Source organism: Carlito syrichta, unplaced genomic scaffold (genome assembly GCF_000164805.1).
Source record: "Carlito syrichta isolate Samal-C Ts95f unplaced genomic scaffold, Tarsius_syrichta-2.0.1 Scaffold303297, whole genome shotgun sequence".
Taxonomy (NCBI): domain Eukaryota; kingdom Metazoa; phylum Chordata; class Mammalia; order Primates; family Tarsiidae; genus Carlito; species Carlito syrichta.
The window spans coordinates 433511-456668 of record NW_007247393.1 but is presented as its reverse complement, the minus strand read 5'-3'; the positions used below and the strand labels follow the sequence as shown (position 1 = coordinate 456668).

Sequence of the window (23158 nt, the reverse complement as noted above, 5' to 3'; positions counted from 1 at the left end):
ATGAAAGCTTTGTGTTTTGAGGTATGTGATGAATAGCTCTCCGGCTTCCTATTAAATCTAGTGCCACTGGTTGTCAACAGTGATGCTCAAAAGGGACAGTGAGATAGTTAAAATATCAGAGATGTTCTGTAGGATTTTTTTCTGTCTTAGTAAATCTGGAAATACCTCCTAGGCAATTTGCTCTATCAATATGTCTTTTCCAACTAATAAAGAATCAATGAAGTATAGAAATATAATTGCCAAAATATACATTGACTTGTGTGGCCTTCTTGTGCCAAAAATAAAATCTATTTTTCCCTTGGAAACCCACTTGATTTACATTGTTGAATAGTGTTCCCAGTTCAAAGGACTTAAAACTAACTTATCCTGCATAAGCTCCTTAAAGCCCAGGACTTCTATCTCTGTGCCAGGGCCAGACACATAGTAGATAATAAATACTTATTGGTTTAAATTTTGATTGAATTGTATTACACTGAGTTTAAGTCAGAAATGAAAGATTAATGATAAAAAAGAATCAGACTACAAACCCCTTCTTTCATCTTTTTCTGATCTGGTCTAATATCTGGCACATAGTAGGCACTCAATAAATGTTTGTTAAATGAATGAAAGCCAGGAAATTAATATAACAACCAGTTACCGACTCTAATGCTTTCTGGCTAATTGCATATAAAATATTCACGCTCAGTTGGAAAGACACATCAAGAACACCCAGTTCTGAAACTGTTTTCCCTGATTTACCTCTAGCATGTTCAGTTTTCCCACTTCCGAGAAGGGCTCCTTGCTCTAAACACATCTACCACCTTCAAAGTAATTCATACAAGTTTTCATATTTTTATGTGATACTTTTGACCCGTCAGCAAATTATTGATTGATCTATAAAACACATACTAGAAAGGTAATCTTTAACCCGATTTAGATGGTTTGAAAAAGTGTATGTGTGTGAAGAGGTGAGTGAATGTGTGATCTATGTATTGCTCACACCAAGTTAAATGCTATCTTTCATACATAAATGCATATATACTCACATGAATGTTTTTAATATTCTGAAAGAAACCAGGCATCAGGGTTTAAATGCATCTATAAGTTTAACTTGGATCATACTTATCTGAAGTCTTTTCTATGGACATGTGATATGTCTGTGTCCAAGCTTACCTACAATTTCTTTTCTCAAAAGACAAGGCACATCTGCCACCTGCTCTACTCCGTGTCCCAGCAACAACTGTCGAGCAGCATAAAGATTGATTATCAGTCAAAAACCATTGCACAACACCAGATTTTGGTGGGTTAAGCTTGCTGATCCAGCAAGAGATGGTGTGAAATTTGCAGGAGTGCGTGCCAACATTTTGGTGCTAAAAGAACAGCAGTGCATGTCACAGTGAAACACAGCCAAAGAGATGCAGACAAAGCAGAGAAGTTTTTTGTTCTGGACTTGGCATCTTAAAAGGATGAAAAAGAAAACAAAAGGTGGGAGGAAATTAGTCTGTACATTTAAAAACCATCCACCAAGCTTAGTCATGTGTGTGACGTTGTTTTGGCATACATGTCCAGATTTTCTTCTTAGCTTAGCTATAAATAATTTATATATATATCCACATATATATATATATATATATATATATATCTTCTACAATACCATTTTTCATATGAAAGGCAAGCATTTCCTATTGAAAACAATAACCAAGGGCTTAATAAAGCAACCATTAAATAATTATCTGAACTTTAAAAAGTCACAGAAACATATTTGCCCACTAGGATTCATGTTTTTAATATAAGCAAATGATTCCATGAATACAAAATAAGAGCAGCCATATTTCAAAGTGAAAGCAAAATGTGAAAAATGCATGGATCTAACACTATCACATAGGTAGTATTTAATGCGTATCAGAGCAACAAGTTTCTTTACAGGAACCAAATGATCTTGAATTTTCTGTTGAATTCAAGAAATTCCTTATTTCCCAATGATCAAGTATTAGCATAGAGACAGAAATCCTAGGATAATTCTACACAATGACATTAATAGAAGAGAGATTCCCATCACCTCGTCTGTAATAAACTCCAGAATTACTTTTCTTCTACTTATACAATTACTGCCTAGACTTGCCTTTGCTCTATAGCAGTTGCAAAAAAATTGCTTCTAATAAGATATAAAAAGCATAAGGAAAAACAGCAGACATGTTGAATTTTTATGGTGAAGTCCTTGTTCTTTATGTAATTTAAATCTAATTACCATACATAGCACTTGATAACGAACTCGGGGTAGAACATGTCTAGAAAAAACATAGTCACACTTTTATTTCTCTCTTAAAATGTATTCTTCCCACTAAAGAAAAATTTTTTTTTAATTTAAGAAAAAATTCTCCACATTTCCAAAATATTGAAAACAATGAACTTTTTTAAAAAAAACCTTACTTGAAAATATGTCTAAGATCATATTATATATTTTTAAAAATCAAGCTACAGAATGTATTATGAGAAATGGTATTAAGAGAATCACATGTTTATAAGAATTCTGTGTTCATTACTGGCCATATTTTCATAATTATGTTAACACCATCTGAAAAAAGACCAAGGGTGTAAATGAATAAATGATACTTGAAACTCTGCACTATTTTCTGAGAGAATAAGTCTAGGAAATTATATCTGTTGAGTGTCACAGAAACGAACAGTAAATTCAATAATCTCTGATTTAATTTATTATTTTTTCACCATTTAACCTCCTGCAGGCTCCCTAATGTCTATTCAGATCTATATTAAATTAAGCACCAGTGCTAATGAAGGGCAATAAACGTGGCTGTCAGTGGATTTTTCTTTCATTAAGCACATTATCCTCTTACTGAGCTGTAAATGCGTAAACATTAGTTTTGCTAAACCATGCAAAAAAGACAGGATGAAAATCATTTTTTAATTACACCCCTTAAGCAATTTACTATGTGTGGGGGTAAGGGTATTTTTTTTTCTTTTTTACCTTTCGTTTTGTGAATGGATCTAAAAAGGGTTCTCCCGTTGAAACATAAACGTCAGATTTATGGGGTAGATCTTCAGGTTCGAGGACTTCCTTGCCGTCTGCCAAGAACACGCGTCTTGTGGCCACGTTCAGACAGCTTTTCTATGCACTGCTCCAGCAGCTAGAAGAAAGCAAGAGGTAAGACCAAGTGATTTACACAAAGAAAGTCGCACATTTCCCTCAAAACAAAAGCTTCTAATGATCAGAATAGAAGCCCAGTTGAGTCACTGGCCAAATCCAGTAACTCAAACAATGTAGTTATTTACTAGCAGTTGAAAATATGAAAAAAAAAAGGTAAATCACAGTATGTACAATATCTAATTATTGTCTCACTTAAATCCTTAAGTGATCTGTCATTTTAATAACGCTGCAAGATATAATGTCATTGCATCTGTTTAATTAAATACATTATACACTGATTTTTTTTAAGTAAATGAGTGAAATGTCTGTGAGATCTGTGTCTAAGATAAACAATTTATAGATTCAGATTCCTAAAAAGAAAATGAGAACTCAATAAATGTCATCTTTCTCATATTCTTATATTATACAGAAAGTAAGGGGAAAAGTAAAGCCTGAAAAGTTTGGAACAGTAGTTACCAGTGTGATGGTTGGTGCAATAACTTTAGCAAAGACTTTTCTGGATCCATTTTTATAAGCTATTACTTTAATCACTCTTGCTTGAAGTTTGTGTCTTTGATACAATCTATGCCAGTTCTGGACCAACTGAAATTTTAAAGAAGAGAACTCTACAACCCTGAAGAAAGAAAACACAAAATTGATGCATGTTAATTAGTAAAAACTTTTAAATAAATATTATCCTGGATTTTTTTTAACATACACGTTCTAAAGATTACTCATAATATTCCCAAGAAAACTTTTTGTAGAATAGATTTTTCACTATCTAAATATTCCAAAAACATTTAAAACAGAATAAGTTTGTCAAAACTGCTCATGTAAAACAAATATATCAGAATAAATCATTTTTATCATCTTATAAAACATCATAACACTCACTTTTAAAGAGCATATATACCATATATAGCTTAAAAAGTACATATCTCTATATTTATAAATCTATATCTGTTATGTTCTGATAAAAAATAGTAATATGGACTTAATTTCATAAATCAGTAAATGGCTAAGATTTTTCCCAAGTTTTCATGTTTATCAAAGTTCTTTGATTTTTTTTTAGAAGAGATTAGAAATTCAAATAGAGTTGAATTTAAAATTTTGATTCCAGAGTTATTGTATTGCCTTCATGTAAAGTTCCTTGGAGTTAGGGAAGAGTTAAAATTTATACGTTTTTTTTCTTCAGACAAAACTAGCTTTAATCTTTATTTTCTTGGCAAAAGTACATGGTGCTTTTTGAATTTTATATATCAAACTTATATATCAAATTTTTGACTTCAAAATTTTCTAATTAACTATGGTAATTTGTAATACTACAGAACCAAACATTTGAAAAATTAAAAGTTCAGCTAAATTAAGATCACAACATAGCCACTTATTCAAACATCTGAAAATAACGGGGACATTAGTTTCTTGGCTTAATTTTGATTTTCACCAACATTTTCTTCTGTCCATAGACTCTTACTACACCTGATCTTAGCCAAAAGGCCAAGAAATGATGCCCATAAACTCTTAACAGTTTATAATAACAATCTTGATTTGAAAACATATTTGTAAAATGATTTTATAAATTCATTTCAATTAGATTCCATTTCAAACTACTGGTGAAATATCAAAAGAACATATTTCTGTTTTTAAATAAGTATTCTGTAAGCAAAGATATTTCATGATCCTGCCTGATTCTGCTTCAAATATTCTTTTCAGAGTTTCAGATTATCGAGGTTGAAAAGTATCTCATATTTTCCACAGTGTAATTAGCAACATTCTTCTCCAGTGCTTTCAAAGAAAAAACAATAACAGAAACAAAACCCTAGAGATGTGTTATATTTTAATGTCTGAAATAGCCAAGTGAATCATTATAAATTCTGCTTAAAGGAAGGAACTTCAACACTTGGTTAAAAAGAACAGAGAACAGCTTTGATTACCTCAGTTGACCCACCAGAGCACTGACAGGTCTGTTTCTCTTGGATGCTGATATAAACCAAGAATTGTTTTTGCTGTTTGATTTGTAGTCATCTAGGTCTGATATTTCATCGTGGCTGTGATCTGTTGCTGTTTGATGTGTGGAGCAATCTTGAAGTCCTGACCCTTCCGATACCGCTGCTGAATGCAAAAGTTTGCTGGGGCCAATCTGAGGCTGCAAATAATCGTCAGTAGTTTGAATAACTGCTTTTGCCTGGGATGACATGAACTCCCTGAAAGAAACAACGCATGGAATAATACAGTTAATTGACTTAGAATCACTAATTAACAAATATCACACAATAACTAGTTGTGGGCTGTGTGGTGCACAAAATACCACACACTTAGCCACTCTTGTGTTAAATACTTACAATAACCCTGGTAAGTGGCTATTCTTTTTATCCCCATTTTACAGATTTAAAAAATTGAGCTCAGTGAGGTAATTAAGTTGCCCAATGTCACATAATCAATAAGCGACAGGGTGGGAATTTGAACTCAAGCCTGTCCTGAAATAAAACTCATATTTATAACCATGAAGTTTCATTTTTCTGCTTCATTAAACCAAAGGAGAGCTTAAGTAATGCTTCAAACAATACAAGTATAATTTACAAAGTCTTACATTCATTGGATTTCCTAATACTAGCTCTCTTCTAAGTATTAGGAAACAAAAAAGTTAAAGAGAAACTTAAAAGCTATTCTCCAGTAGAGTATACATGTTAAATAAACTGCCTGGGACTGTGTGTGTATTAACTTTAAATGCAAAAAGAATTCACTGAAGGTCATCTTAGAATGGGTGGAAATAAAGGTGATAAAGCCTTCACAGCAGACCTGGGATTAGGGTGACTAACTCATCTTGCCTTGTTCAGGACTGTCCTGGTTTCAACACTGAAAGTCACACATCCCAGAAATTCCCTGTCTCAGACAAACTTGGACAGCTGGTCACCCTACCTGGTGTTTAGGCTTGATGAGCTATGATGTGTGACTGGGGGGAACCCTATGACTTTGGTATGTTAAGTACCAAGAAAGGAAGATGGAATAGGTATAGAGTCTCCCTGTACAATAAAATAAAACATGATGCAGTCGTAAATATTGAGATGTGTGATGATTGCTGTATTGCTGTAACTGGAATACAAATCTGACTCTTTCCAATTTGCTAGTTCCTCTGCAGTTTTATACGTAATCTAACTCCCTCCACACCCACCCCCCAATCACGAGTTCCATGAGTTAACATGCACTCAGTGTGAAAGCTCGGCAGACACAGCCCCATCCTCCACATCTTTTGCGTCCACGAACACATTTGTAATCACAAGGATCTCTTCTGGCCTGCCCTCCTTATGCACACAAATGTGTAAAATGGACAATTCTTTCCTCTGAAAGAATGAAAGGTAGTTGCCTGTCCCAGGGAAAAAATGAATGTGCGTGTGCGTGTTGACACAGGGGGTCCATGGGAGCTAAGGCTCTGGGAACCAAGCAGTTGGATCACGTGTTTCTATTCAAGTCTACCCTGGACTGGAGACAGCTCTGGGAGAGGAGTGGCCGTCCCTCACTCTAAGGATCCAGCTAGGTTCAAAACTGGGGTAGACGGCGTCTTGAGAGAATCTTTGGACTCCATCTCTGGCAAAGGTGGGGCCTCCCTTCGGGTCACCTCCACTACTCAGATTCTGATGGCAGTGGTAACGGTGGGCGGTGGCCCGTGGTAGCCATCGTGTCACACTGGCAGTGTTTCTGCAGCAACAGCAATGGAGCAATGTGGGGGAAGACCAGTAAACAGCCAGAGGAAAGAGTCACAGGTCTCATAAACACTTCCCAGGTTCCAATAAAGTCATTTGAAAAGCAGATTCTCATGGAAAAAACTGGAGTTCTCTACTTAAAAGCAAAATGCAGCATCTTTGTAATGATCCATTTTGTTTACCGTCTAACATCTTTATAAGTATACTAATGATTTTAATGCAATAATCCATTATTCTATCACTACTAGGTAAAAGGTTTTTATTTTTTTTATATTCCAAAGTGTGAATCATGTTATATCATCAGTTCTATACTTTGCCTTCTGACTTAACACTGCTTTATAACCATTACTCACGTTGCTATATGGTCTCTGTAGATCTTCCTGGGATGCAATATTTTATCAACTATATTTTGCTTTCCCCTGCCTAGTCATGTAGGGGTTGTCTGTTGTGTTTGTCTGCCTGGCACATCTTCTCCATCTTCTAAAATCAGTACTCACATCTTTTGGGAATGCAAGCCCTTCCCAACTCCACATGGCCCTGTGAGGTTTGCCTGGTGAATGGCAAAAAGATCTAAAATGTATGGCTTGGCTATGTATATATTTATTATCTGCTTTTCTCTTGCAATTGGTAAAGTATCTTTTCTCATGTAAAAAGTCATTATAAGCCCATTTGCTATAGTCCTTAGCTTTCACTTGTTTTACCAATGTTGACGACAGGTTTGCAGTTGTTCTCACACACTCTCCCACTCTTCCTTTTTATAACAACTGATGTGTGTTTCCTAGTTGACTTGTGTGTGGATGACCACATACCCTGGCAAAGCCAACTTGTCCCATGTGGGAATCAAACCCACCCCCTTGTTTGCTAAGTTGATGCTGGAACTGAGAGTGTTGAGGTCATTCAGCTTTCAAGGAACAGAGATGCGCGTGGGTTTGAGGTGACAAGGTGTATCCCCAGGACACAGAGAAAGTTTAGAAGGTAAATAAAACCACTCCAGCATGGCACAGAGGGAAGCTGGAAGCCCTTCATGGCTGTCGGGGACAAGTTAGTGACAACTCGAGTGGCTGCCATGGTGTTGACACGGCACTTGCTGCCTCTGTGTCTGCTTGCCTCCTCTTTCTCCATGGTGACTGCCTGACTGCGTCTGTCCTCATTCCTCATGGCTTCTGCCAACTTCCTCCATGACTCCCCGTTTCTACACTGATCACTAGCTTTTAGTCTCTTACAGTCAAATCCCTTAAACAGTTTCATTCCATCACTATCCAGTATAGGACACCACTACTGGGTAGAACTCTCAGGCCAGGCACCCTCATGCCACGGAATCCTATGTATGGGAAAGCGCCCATCAGTGGCTCCGCAATGGATGGACAGCAGGGCGAGGCATAGGGTAGGAAGGATAACGAACACTCTCAGAAGCTTACCAAACAAGGAAAACACGATTGGCAGGGAACTTGCCTGGCCTCACTGAAATACTAAGATTAGCACAGACACGATATGTGGATTAAAGTGAAAAGGTATCAGTAAAATACATCATATGATTTACATTTTTACCAGAAGTGTTTACATTTAACAACTACTGAAATGTTGCTCTGATTCTTCTGATTATTTTAATATTAGTCTTTCATTTCTAATCACAGAGGAACATAGAATATAATACTATGACCATAATTCTGCAACAACGGACCCAGTCCCCAGACCAGCTGGCTCAATGGTTTGTGGTCAACGTCAACCCAAAGGAATGTGGGTCAAAAGGTAGGAGTGTGCCCCTTGACAGTCCTGCAGGTGCTAGTCTCAAGGACGAGGAGCTTAACCCAGACAACTGCCAGCATGAGAAGCTGATCATCATAATACAGGGTGGTATTGGCCCCCTCAGTTTCCTCTCCATTTGTTTCTGAAAGCCCCCAAAGTGGTGCCTTTTTTTTTTTTTTTTTTTGAGTTGGAGTTTCACTCTGTCACCCAGGCTGGAATGCAGTGGCACACTCCGGCCACCCCAGTGTCAACCTGCTGGGCTCCAGCAATTCTTCCGCCTCAGCCTTCCAAGTAGCTGGAACTACAGGCATGCACTATCACGCCCTGCTAATTTTTGATTTACTGTAGAGATGAGGCCTCTCCAAGTTGCCCGGACTGGCCTTGAACCCACAGGCTCAGGCAGTCCACTCACCTCGGCCTCCCCAAAGTACTGGGATTACAGGCTGAGCCACTGAGCCTGGCCAATGGTGCATTTTAAATGTCTAAAAGACCTCCGAAGTCCCTATGAAAATCTGTGGGTGGAGTCACAGCTGTGGCCATGCTCTTCTGCTCACCCCCTTGACGCTGCTACTACCCATCACCAGAACCAAGAGCCCATGCCAGGGTGATGCCTGAGTACTCCTGAAGATTCTCATGCTTGGAATGCCAGAACAGTTCCGGGAGGGGTGGTGAGAAGAGATGCTTCTCCAGTCCTGTCCCATCCTAAGTCCCCTAACTCTGAAGCAGCCCAAGTTGTGAGTAGAGTGCCAAGGAGTCTTTCTAGATCGGTTCCATCAGCTTTTGGCTCCTACCTGCCCAATTATAGGGTCTCATATCCGGTCCATAAGGCCAGATAAGGTAAAGATGGTGTATCGTGCTCCTCTCTCTCCAATTTTTTATTTTTTGAGTTGGAGTCTTACTCCATCACCAAGGCTGGAGTGTAGTGGCATGATCATGGCTCATGGAAGCCTCAACCTCCTGGGCTCAAGTGATCCTTCTGCCTTAGCCTTCTGACTAGCCAGGACTATTATAGGTGTACACCACTACACCCTGCCATTTTTTTTTCTTTTTTGCAAAAACAATGTCTTGCTATGTTGCTCAGGCTGGTCTCGAACTCCTGGGTTTGAGCAATCCTTCCACCTCGGCCTCCCAAAGAGCTGGGATTATAGGTGTGAACCACCATGCCTGGTTCCTCCATATTAATATTAATAGTAATAATACTAATCGCTAATGCCTGCATAGCACTTTTTTTTTTTTTTTGAGTTGGAGTTTCACTCCATCGCCCAGACTGGAGTGCAGTGGCCACTCCAGGCCACTGCAGCCTCGACCCACTGGGCTCTGGCAATCTTTCCACCTCAACCTTCCGAGTAGCCGGAATTACAGGCGCGCGCTACCACGCCTGGCTGATTTTTTGATTTATTGTAGAGATGAGGTCTCGCTGCCCAGGTGGGTCTTGAACCCGCGGGCTCAGGCAATCCACTCACCTCAGCCTTCCAAAGGCGCGGGATTACAGGCTGAGCCACCGAGCCCGGCCTGCATAGCACTTTTACTTACTTACTTACTTACTTACTTATTTGTTTATTTGAGATGGAGTCTCACTCCGTCACCCAGGCTGGAGTGCAGTGGCACACTCACAGCCACCCCAGCGTTGCCCTGCTGGACTCTGGCGATCCTTCTGCCTCAGCCTTTCAAGTAGCCAGAACTATAGGCACACCCACCACAACCAGCTATTTTTTTTTTTTATTTATTGTGGAGACAAGGTCTCACCAAGACAAGGTCTTACCAAGTTGCCCGGGCTATTCTTGAACCCGTGGGCTCAGGCAATCCCCTCATCTTGGCCTCCCAAAGTGCTGGGATGACAGGCTTGAGCCATCATGCCTGGCCAGTACTTATTTACGTCAGTCACTGTTTTAACATTTTATACATACTTACTATTGAATCCTCACAACAGCCCCCCCCACTTTTTTTAAAGATGTGGGGTACAATTCAGGGTTAAGTATACAAATGTTCATTATATAAGTACCCTTGTTGATGACACAACAGCCCTGAATCACTGCTCTCTTGCAACAGATGAGTAAACAGAGGGCTTCTAGTACTTCCAGTATTTGGGTTTACATCTGTAATCTGATTCTGATGGTTAGCTTTATGTATCCACTAGACTGGACCATGGGATGTCCAGATACTGTAACATTTCTGGGTGTGTCTGTGAAGGGGTTTCTGGAAGAGATTAGCATTTGAACTGGGGGATCAAGTAAAGCAGAAGACCATCCCTGATGCCAGCGGGCATCATTGAGTGTGTGGAGGGCCTGGGTAGGCCAAAAAGTCAGAAAAGGCTGGGCTCTCAAGTCCTCTGCCTTACTGCTTCAGCTGAGACACTGACCTTCTCCTGCCCCAGGTACCCCTGGTTCTCAGGCCTTCAGATTCAGACCGGAATCTACACTATCACTCCTCTGACCCTCAGGCCTGTGAACCACATCCCTGGCTTTCCTGAGTCTCCAGCTTGCAGAGGGCATATCATGGGACTTCTCAGCCTCCATAGTATATGTGGGAAGACCAGAATAAACACCAGAATTATCTTTTGGAGGGTGGGCCCTTTGTAGTACAGGCTTTCCCCTCTAGGCAAGTGTTCTGGGAACCATAGGCATCAGTGTACCAGCTAGTGTTGTTACGAGAAGCTGTGTTCAGTTTCAGTGAATTATTTTTTTTTTGGAGATTCTTTCAATGCATTTGTCCATTTCATGGTGGGTGATTACCAGTGTGCCTGCCCACGCAGTGCTGAGTGTTCAGCAGTCTTTGACCAAAAACAGCATGACTCCCATGTCCCACTCTTATTCACCCGATCTCGCTCCAAGTGACTATTTTCTGTTTCCCCAGATGAAAAAAGATCTCAAAGGAAAACGTTTTGCTGATATGGAAGAGGTGAAACAAAATGTGGCAGAAGCACTAAAAGGCATCCAAATGAACGAGTTCAAAAACTGTTCTGAGTAGCGGGAAAAAAATCTCGACAGGTGTATTGCACCAAACAGATAGTACTTTGAAGGTGACTGAAGTTTACATATATAAGAATAAATATGCAATTTTTAATAAATTCCAGTTGTTTGGGCTCCCCCTTGAATATATAACCTATTGGTCCTGTTTATCTGGAAAACACGAATACACCTGCTATTTGTTTTCTGTTTTTCCTATATGTTCTGTGTTCCTTTTCACTCCTTTCTTGTTTTCTTTTAGATTAAAAAATAATTTTTTATTATTTCATTTTCCCTTCTATCAGGTTGCATGGTATACATTACTTAACTTCATTTTTACTGGTTACATTAGCTATTACAATATGAACCCAGTCTGCTTTAAGTTTAATGTAACCAGACAATGCAAGGAACCTTAAACACACTAGACCCATTTACACATGTTGGTGCTTCCTAGGGTGGGTGACCAATACTTCCTTATTCCCGTTTTCACGGGCAGTGGAAACCCCTGCCTTCCATGGCTCCTGACTTTATGCTGGAAGCTCAGCCCCCAAATTCTGCTTTGCCTGACCTTGAGGTTTTGCATCCTTCCCTCCCTGTGCTAGTCCTTCATTCCTGTCAATACTTCAGCTTGCCCTTGTATCATTTGCTCTTTCGCCATGGCATAGAAGCTTTTTTCTTTTTTTAAGCCTGGAGCTTAAATTACACTACACTGGGTTTATAGAACATCAATCACATTACAGGCTTGGTGGCTCACGCCTGTAATCCCAGCACTTTGAGATAGCCTGATCCTAAGGGTTCGAGACCACCTGGGCAACTTGATGAGACCTCATCTCTACAATAAACCAAAAAATTAGCCAGTGTGGTGGCATGTGCCTGTGGTACCAGCTACTTGGAAGGATAAGATGGAAGGATGTCCTGAGCCCAGCAGGTCAAGGCTGTGGTGGCCATGAGCATGCGACTGCACTCCAGACTGGGTAACAGAGGGCAACTCCGACTCAAAAAAAAAAAATCTACATCAGCGATCTTTTATACAAGTCAATATGTTGTATGCACTGTATGGCAGTTTCCCTGGACTTTGTCTTTCTTGCAGATACTGAAGCTCAGTGCCATGTTCCTTCTATTTATTGGCTCACCTGTTGTCTCCAAGGACAGATATGGCTTCCTTCCATGAGGATTCCTAAACCAACTGTCCTAGGAAACGCCCTTGGGTCCTAAAAAAATCCTCACCCTTTTCCTCACCTTCTGTTGAGGCTTTCTATAACATTCTGGAACCCAGGCTAATGTTACAGCTCAGATTTTCATTTTGCATTTCTATATTAGTCTTATCATGTCATCCTGGAGGTCTGTGCTATGTCTCTACTGCAATTTTTCATTGTATCTGTAAATACTTCCCATGTCAACAGACTCAACAAGTTCCTTCTTCAGTAATGTTTCTAGGCCGCCCTTGTACATAGGACTGCATTCCATTCATACCTGCCCTAGGAGATCTAATAGCTGGAACCACCACATCTCATTATTTCCTATCACATAAAATGCTGTTCCTTAATTTCTGTCAAAAATTTCATCTCATTCTTGTATCATTTGCTCTTTTATCATGGTCTAGAAGCATTTTTTTTTCCAGCCTGGAGTTTAAATTCTACCACGTTGAACTAATATAATAACATCAATCTCATTACTTCAGAAATATACCTCCTTAAAAATCTACTGACCTTCCCACCTACTATCAATGTCTTTCTGTATTCGTTTTCAACTGCTGTATAACAAACTACGGAAACTTAGTCTAAGCTTAAAAGAATACCTACTTAATACTACACTATTTCTGTGGGTCAGGAGTCTGGCTCCTCTGTTCAGGGTCTCACGAAGCTGAAATTTGAGGTGTCAGCTGGGCTGCAGCTTCATTTGAGGCTCAGGGTGCTCGTCCAAGCTCATTCGAGTTGATGCCAGAATTCGGTTCTTGACATCTGTAGAGCTCATAGTGACTACTGTCTTTTCTGAGGCCAACGGTAGCTTGGCTTTCTCACCTACCCCTCTATAATGTCTCTCATTTAAGAGTTCATCTGATTAGGTCAGGCACAGAATAATCTTCCTTTTGAATAATTTAAAGATAACCAATTATGTGCCTAAAGAAATCTATCCTCCTTTGCCTTAGCCCAATCATGGGGGTGATATCCCATGATATTTACAGGTCCTGCCCAATTTCAGAAGAAGGAATTCTACAGGGTATATATACCAGGTGGTGAGGAGCCATATTAAAAGTCTGCCTTCCACACTAGCTATCCAGTTACTAATTTTAAATATCCACTTTTTACACCAAATTTAGATTCAGATATTTTGTCTTCTGAAAAATTCAATTACAATCACTTAAGATTAAATTGTATCATTATTCAGGTTCTAATAGCAAATCCAAAGAGGACCTTTCAAAAATACTTTGAAAGTGGCAATATTATTAGAATAAATTACTTCCTAAGGTAGATTTGATTTTTTCTTTTCTTTTCTTTCTTTCTTTCTTTCCTTCCTTTTTTTCTTCCCTCCCCCCCCCCCCCTTTTTTTTTAGTGTCTCACTCTGTCACCCAGGCTGGAGTGCAGTGGCATGATCACAGCTCACTCCAGCCTCCAACTCCTGGGCTCAGGCGATCCTTCTGCCTCAGCCTCTCTGCCCAGCTACATTTTTAATTTTTCTTTTATGTAAAGATGAGGTCTCGCTACGTTGCTGGTCTTAAACTCCTGGGCTCAAGCAATCCTCCCACCTTGGCCTCCCAAAGTACTGGGATTACATGCATGAGTCACCACTCCCTGCCCTAAAGTAGGTGGGGAAAGGCATTAACTTGGATATAAATGTTCTGATAAATTTTTTTTCAAATATGTCAGTTATGTTACTTTTTGAATAACAGTTTTATGGTCAGTTGTTGAAAAAAATATTACTTCTTTTAGCAATCTGAATCATTCTTTAGGAATTAGGTCACCAAAAAGAACCAATGTGGTTATGTGTGTCTACATGTATAAAAATATGTAAATATTTAAGGATTTTATATGTGCTTAGAGAAGGATGAAGTGAAACATGTCAAAACGTAACCTTAAGCAGTATCAATAAAACCTATCATTTTATTAGATACTGTAAAACTTTAGGTAAATTAATGCTTTATGCAATTTCTACATAGGATACAATGGATATAATAAGTTACTGAATTACAAAACTGCAAGGAGTGGTAAGAGATGGATCAAGCTTCCCTCCTTTTCTTACAAGGACTATAGCTCACCTATGCTTGGCTTTTATTATATTCAAAAGGGTGATTGGGGACGGAGCTTACACATTGTGGAATTTACTATCCCCTTGACACTCCAGGCCGGCATCTAATTATACTTACCCTGTGAGACTTTTATGAAATCTTATTGATAATGTTTGTTTCACAAAGCACCAACTAAGTAAAGATGTGAGGTCTAAAAATATGAGAAAATATGCTTAGAAAGGGGACAGAAAAATACAGATAAATAGACCATGATAAGAAGTAAGGAGATGGCTGTAGTTTGGACAAGAACACTTTTTCTTCTTATTTCCTCTACTTGAGTGATGTTGGTGGACCCTAGTGGCTTTTTATAGCAGTTGAGGGATGTTCCTAGCAGTGCCATATTTCTCAGACTGATATTCTAGGATTCCTACCAAATAGTGCTGCTCACTGTCCCATCATCTCTCTCAGCTGTAACCGTACCAATTGCCTCCCAGAGTCCTCATCTGTATACCTTTTTACCAATGGCATTCACCCAATTAATCCACATCCATGACTATACTTCTTTCAAAAAGTCAGTATTGCCAGGCTCAGTGGCTCACGCCTATAATCCCAGCACTTTGGGAGGCTGAGGAGAGAGGATTGCCTGACCCCTCAGGTTCAAGACCAACCTAGGCAACTTGGCAAGACCTCGTCTCTACAATAAATCAAAAACCTAGCCAGGCTTGGTGGCACATGCCTGTAGTTTCAGCTACTTGGAAGGCTGAAGCAGAAGGATCACCAGAGCCCAGCAGGTCGATGCAGTGGTGGCTGGGAGTGTGCCCTCTAGCCTGGGTGAAAGAGTGAGACTCCAACTAAAAAAAAAAATTTTTTTGTAAGAAGTCAGTATTTAATAAATGCTAATCTGAATTCAAAACTTACAACTTATAGAACCCCTTCCATAATAACATGAACTGCCAGTTGGAAGAGAGAATATTGAACGAATAGTTACACATATATATTTATAACGCTTGATTGTGATTAACAGTGAAGGAAAATTCCCAGTTACTACAGAGAAAAATTCAGGGGTTAGGGTCACAGAGAAGGCTTCGGAGAAGATATTCAAGGCAACAAGATGGGTAAGAGGAGGGCCCCACTAGATTCTAGTCATTGCTTATTCCAGATCATTTCCTAGGTCCTGTGTATAAACCGATGTGCCGTTTTGCATATTGCTCTGTTTGCTTTGTTATTTTTACTTGATTTCAGATGATTTCACATTCCATTCTGGAAAAGAAAGGTTCTTGTTTTGTATCCTGCACATTTCCACACGAATTCAGTCAATGGTTGACAAGCAGGAATTTTTCTTTGATAATCATGATGCTGTGCAACAATGTGTCAAAAATGCCACTGATGAGAAACAAACACAATTTAAGAAATAAAATATAATCAAGCTGAAGCCAAGAGTTACGTCAGGCAATGTTTATATTTATCTAACAGTCACTCCCGCCATTTTTCCTTAGATAAAAAGTCTTGGTTATTTTTGGGAATTCATCCTCCTTCTACGCCCATGGAAAGTAGCCTCTGATCATCTCCACTGGGTAAATCCTCAGTGGTCTGAAGCCAATGATAATAGCTTCCTTTCCCTTGACCCCAATGGCTAGGTAATCAGCTTGTAGTACAGTTTTGGCCAACAAGATATGAGTCTTCTGGGGAAAAGATTTTGCCCTAAAAAAAAGAGATAGATGAACCAAATATTCATCCTCCGTGTTCAACACTATTGAGTGAACATGTGATGAGCCATCTTGCAGGCAGTAGGGGTCAAGCCAAAGGATCTAGCCAATCTGCCGAGGATGGCAGAGGGAAAGACCACTGGCCAGATCTTTGATAACACTGAATGTATCCCTAGAATTGCTCTCTCTCTGAATCTTCTTATGTGAGATAATGAATGTTCCTTATTTTTAAAGTTCCTTTCGGTTGAATATTCTGTTACTTTCCACAGACAGTGGCCTAACTTATACTATCAGCTTTCTACTACCTGCAAAGAGAACACTGCATTAAATGTAATGGACATTTACTATGATGTAACTAATAATCAGAACTACCTCTGCTTTATTTTTTATCAAAAACCTTTACTGACGCTGACTTTAATTTCATGATGGGATAAAATATGAACTATCTGGTATTTTCTAAAAATTTTACTTCTCCTTAATCAGGAACATTTCACCAGAAATTTCAGGGTAAGCATAAAATGACATGGAGTTTTTATTTTCCCTCTATTTGAAAAACAACGCATTCTAGGTGAATTTAGATTTCTATGGTATAAATCTGCATGTGGTAATAATTCTATGTGTAAGTAGGAAGCATGGCTACTTTGACAGACTGCAGCCCAGTAACAAACATGCAGGTCTAAGTGATCACACAGTTTGGAAGTGAATTCAACAGCAGGATAATGACAGTTGCCAAGGATTTGTACTTGCTGTCACTTCATACTAGTGTTGCCTGTCAAAATGTCTCTTTTTCTTATACAGAATCCATAGAATTTTTATGGATAGCAATTACTTACAATAGAAAATGAAGTACATCAAATCTAACAACCACTCTTTAGCCCTTCATTATTTGGTAGTCTCTTTGTTAAATGTAGTCAACCATTTTCATCTAAATTATTTATTGATACTGTATATTTGACAAGCATATATTTCTTGCTTTATCTTCTTATGGCATTTAAACCTTCCAGAAGAGGTATAGTTTTTAAAAAATATTATCATTTGTAAAATTTATCTTTATTGTATTGCCTTTTTAATGACAATTAAACTCTGCAATTGGAATATATACAAATAAGAAAATATAATCATAAAGGCAAATGACCATAAGTATGTTCAATAAGAAATCACCAATTCAAAAAATACTGGAATGCAATCAAGAAAAAAAAAAAATCCCACATTTGTTTGGTGAATGTAAAGTTTTATAAGATCTTTGGAACACATAAAACACAAAGGTTTCATTAAATTGATTGCCTTTTCCTTAAACAATAACTTCCAAAAATGAAAATAACTTTCTACAATTGCTAGAGTCTCTGATAAGATGTAATTTAAGACATCACAGAAAGTGAATAATAAAAGCAATAATAATAAAAGTAGGCAATTTCCCACAGATTTTGTTTCCAATGCCAGAAGAAAATATAATTCTAGCAAGTGTTTCCCAGTTGCAGAGCAATTTCAGATTATTTCATAATGCATGTCAAATTTTTACTTGTAACTCAGTGATTGACTAATAACTAATGCATTATGTGCTAACTATATATATACCACATACAAGATATTCAATAAGTGTTTGTTAAATTAAGTTTGTTTACTTTTTTGCAGGGGAAGGAAATACTGTACAAGAACAACTTCTAAAATTTGTAAGGACCTATCTGAGTACAGGATAAGGGACACAAATCATTCCACTCAAAGAAAAAAAGAAGTGTCTGCTTGTGCAAAAGTACAAAGAAATAAAAATAAGGCACATCTTAAACCTAAAACTGAAGGAGATTATAGATGTTACATATCACTTTCCCAGAAGAAATTTACATTTTCAAAAACAAACAGTGATCTAGTCTTTTAATTTTTTTGAAAGGTAATAATTTAATATATTAATATTTAGATGTATAGACTTTTTTTAAAGCCTTGAAGAAAAAAAACTGAAAAAAATGAACTGGAGAAAGTACAGGTTTTTGGCAACAAACCAGAAGAAGTGGCAGTGTTGCCTGCTTCACCCAAGGTGGTGGTCCCCTCCACTTCCCTCTGCCAGCCAGCTCATGGTAAGAACAACACCTCACAGTGAGAACAACAAGTCCTGGTGAGAACCAATGTCTTTACCCACCGTGACTGTCTCCCTCCACTCCCCTCTGCCACCCAGCTCACGATGAGACCCAACAGCTCATGTTTGGAATGACGAAGTTACTAAACGAAAACTGTCTCAAGAAAAGGTGATACATCCAAATGTTTATATTTAAAAAAGGACCTAAGACTGATTCCAAGTAAATCACCCAAGATAAGTAAAATGACATTTAAAGGTGACTGGCTAGATGAGGTGTTTAGTATCCTTGAAAGCAAGATTTGTCTGTGAAGAAGTAGACTAGATAATCTTTAACCACAACAAATTGTTGGCTTTCACTTTTTGAAAACTGATTTAAGTTCTCATTGAATACACAGAAAGTAATTTACCTCCTCCAAAAACTGTTAGTAATACACTGAACTGCCAGCAAGATAAAAAATACTGTAACTTTCCATGACACAAATTATGAAATTACATTCCGTAGGGAATCAGCAGCTAAAAATCATTTAAAACAACCGTATATGTGGGATAGAAAGAGATATTAATTGTTGACAACATTCTCTTCATTGTAAAATGCAATTGGAAATTGGAAATCTTCCACTTCAGCACCAGAGGAAACTGCTATGAATATGGTGGAACTGCGTCTGGATACTGTTACTAATAAAGCTCCAATTCTGCCATCTCTGTCTCAAAGGCTGATGCCCTGCTCTGGATCACCTGCGAATACATCAGAGCACATTCGGCAGGAGAAGTTTCCTCCCAGGCCCCTTTCTGGCAAGCAGTCACAGGAGGGAGGCTAGACTTTTCCAGTCATCTGTCCTCCAACGTCATAAAATGAGAGAATCAGACCTTCTTTGCCACAACTCGGGGAACACATTACCACGTTGGTCTTAAGTTTTCTTCTGGAGGTAGCATCCTGGTGGAGTGACAGCAGAAGAAACACATGGAAAGAAAGAACACAAGAAAGAGAGGAAAGAAGAATGCATAATGTAAGTGGAATAAAAGGTAAATTAATAGCATCAGATAATAACTAGAAAATAAAGTGACTGGTCACTGTATGGTTATTTCAATGGATTTCATATATAATGGGCATATTTCGTAAAAAGTGCAATGTGTTAATTAGTAAAGGAAAGTGCAACCTCTGTGATATAAGCAACGGAAAAACAAATTGACTATATTTTAGTAATTATTTCTCATAAAAAGACCACGAAGATGGTAGTAGAAAGGTGGCAAGAAAAACAAGAAAGAGACAAGAGAAGTTTTAACCTCAATCAGGGGGGAAATGTCTTTACTCATAGAGAAAATTGCCTCTCTCTGATAATCATATTAATGCCAACGGATCTTAAATTACCATTAGCCTTTATGAACTTGATCCCCTTCGGGTTGAAACGCATTGTTTTCTTTTTCATGAAAGTAAAAGACCTTTGGGCACTGTCTTTGACTTCCCGTTCAGTTGCCAAAAAGAGGGTTACTTCATCTTCTACGTACGTCATAATCAAAGGTGATGGTAACAGGCAACCATGACAGAAAAGAAGTTAGGATTCAGACAGGGAAACAGAAGAGACACATTGAAACAAAAACTACTGAAAAAGCAGGTGGTAGGAAAGTGTCACACGAGAAGAAAGACTGACATATAATAAAAAGGACAAATAAAGCCGGAGTTAAAGAGACTCAGTTTCAAAGAAACAAAACAAGAAAAAAGCAGAAAGACACAGACTAAGCGAAAGTACATTTAGCGCTACCAGAACAACATCAAGTAGCTAAAAATGAACAAAAATAGAACAAAAAGGGAATACGTTACCATTTTGAAGTAGAAAGTTGGGAAAGAGAAGAGATAAATTCTGAAGGCAATAAAAATAGGAGCAAAGACACAGTATACTAGAACTGGCATTTGTATAAAGGAATAGTTTTAAAATTCTATTTAGAAATGTTTGCATTGCATTATTGGGAAGAAAGCAATCTTGAGTGACTTACGTCCCTGCAATATAACATAAAGGAAATTCATGTTCTGAAATCCATCTAGCCATCTGGTGAGTGCACGGCGTAAAGGCTCTGCACTGCTAACATGCACTTATAGCACGGAGGGACGGGCAAGCAGAGGCCAGTGGAAAGTCCAGGACTTGCTTTCATCTTAACCTGGTGACTCGCTTTCCCCCACTCCAAAACACACCACACACACACACACACACACACACACACACACACACACGCACGCACACACACACACACACACACACACACAATCACACACACGCAAACTGTTCTAGGAAACAATATGACTTACCATTTCTATGTTCTACAGTCTAATTCAGGGCATCCCTTAATTTTATAAATAAGTTCTGTGGTGGCTCTTATTGTCTCTATTTTCTATTTAACATAAAGACCATCAGTGTCACATTTAGCCAGCAATGGTTTATCAACACCTGACAAATACCTTTTAGTTCTTTCACTTTCTAACAAAGAAAATACACAGGAAACACACCCCTCCCTGCCGTCTCCTAGGTGCTGTGGAGTGAAATCCATTTGGGTCACCTTCTCTACTTACTAGCTGTGTGAGCTTAGTCAAGTTGACAAGCCTCTCTTAGTCTTTGTTTCTTCGTGGGTACAACGGAGCTGTCTAGAACGCTATCTGCCTTATATTCTCCCCAGGGTTGCTTTGAGAACAAAATGGATAGAATGTAGGTTAAACGCTAAGCATGGTGACTGGCACATGGCAAATATCGCCAGCCTTCATTGTGTATTGTTATGCTACCTGGTCAAGTCAGATCCCAGAGATAATTTGTGTTTATTGCGTCTCTTTTTCTTTCTAAGTGGAAAAAATTCAAAGACTCTACTCCAGGCAACAACCTTCATACCTCATCATATCGCCAAGTTATTTTTTTACCTCACCTCTACCAAAGTCTGAATGAACATTTACATAGACAATTTCCTTTTTTTTTAATTGTGAAAGATGCCTTTATTTATTTATTAATTATTTTAAATATGTGGGGTACGGTTCAGGGTCAAGTATACAAATGTTCACTATGCAGGTACCCTTGTTGATGAGATCTGCCCCTCCCTCCCCTGGCAGTTTCCCTCAACTGCCAATCTCACCCCCACCCCTAGCAGTTTCCCACTGCTGCCAATCTCTTTCTTATAGTATTATGATAATTGTTCAAGGTCTGCTTATGAGTGAGAACGTATGATACTCAGTTTTTTGTTTCTGTGATAGATAACTGAGTATGACAGATTCTAAATGCAAGTCCATATGTTTGTCCTTCCTTATAGCTGCATAATATTCCATTATGTATATATACCACATTTTAAAAAATCCAGTCCAGCTTCAATGGGCAGCATGGTTGGTTCCATGTTTTGGCTATTGTGAATAAAGCTGCAACAAACATGCATGTACAGGTATCTTTTTTGTAGAATGATTTGAATTCCTCCGGGTATATTCCCAACAGGGGGATTGCTGGATCATATGGAAGGTCAGTTTCTAGTTCTTTCAGAAATCGCCACACTGTCTTCCAAAGAGGTTGCACTAAGTTTGCATTCCCACCAGCAGTGTAGAAGCATTCCTTTTTCTCCGCATCCTCACCAGCATCTGTTGTTGTTTGTTTTATTAATGATGGCCATTCTTACTGGGGTTAGATGGTATCTCAATGCGGTTTTGATTTGCATTTTTCTGATGATGAGTGAGGCTGAGCACTTTTTCATGTGTCGTTGGCTGCCCGTGTATCTTCTTTTGAGAAGTGTCTTCATGTACATAGACAACTTTCAGTAAGTGCTTTCATCCCCTTCGGGATTCAGTTTAAGCTGCTGAACTTATATCCTTACCTTGGTACTTCGTTCAAAATATATTTGTAAGTTGCATCTACAGTATTCCCATCCAAGGCACCATCAGGGCTGCTGTACTGTGACGCCATCATTGCTTTAGTCAAGGGGGGTAAGGAAAACTGGGACAGTGCTTCTCTGTGGTCTTCTGCTTCTGCTTGTGCCATTTTCAGCCAAGAATGATAAAGAATGTTATTTAATTTAAAAGGTAAAATCCTACTGGGTTACAAATAGAGCCTGGGCATTAATCATGATTGACTTGTCATCATGTTCTAGACCATATGGCAATTACTCAATGTGAAATTTCTTTAGAAATTAACGGAGATGAGAGCCTCGAGGAAGAAAAAATTAAGAATCTAAGTCTATAATTGTTATAATCCTGCTTAAGGAAGAAAAAATGCTAATTTGTTGCAAAGTATTTTAATTTTTACTGCTTGCTAAAAAATGCAAGTAAAGTTACACGTGGAATATGTTACTGAAAAAGCACAATGCATTTTGGAGGGGTCTGTCCTTCACCGCCCTTTTTTAAAAATAGAAACTGAATAATTAGGTGACCTAGTCTTCCAGGAAAATGAGTGTCTCTGAGGACAGCCAATCAAAGTGCTCTGCTCCCCAGATACAGAGATTGGCAAATAAAAGTCCTGAAGAAGAGAAAGCAGTGCTCTATTTTCTGGACTCGCCAGCTTTAAAAAAAACATAAACCTCCACCCTTGAGAATGAAGCCAAGAGAGGCAAAAGCAGACATGAGAGATGGAAAGAAGTAGAAAGTGAGATTCCTGATGACAACATTTGAACCCCTGAAGTCAGCTA

General features: G+C 38.6%; 1 protein-coding gene across 1 annotated transcript; it reads right to left on the bottom strand.

Annotated features, from left to right (window-relative positions):
• Positions 1-2887: 2887 nt before the first annotated feature.
• On the bottom strand, positions 2888-22516 carry DCDC1 (doublecortin domain containing 1). The gene is given in 5 exon segments (XM_021712474.1): positions 2888-3098; positions 3100-3125; positions 3602-3758; positions 5059-5328; positions 22352-22516. Coding segments are annotated over 5 exon segments (789 nt in total). The 5' UTR covers position 22516; the 3' UTR covers positions 2888-2926.
• Positions 22517-23158: the final 642 nt, after the last annotated feature.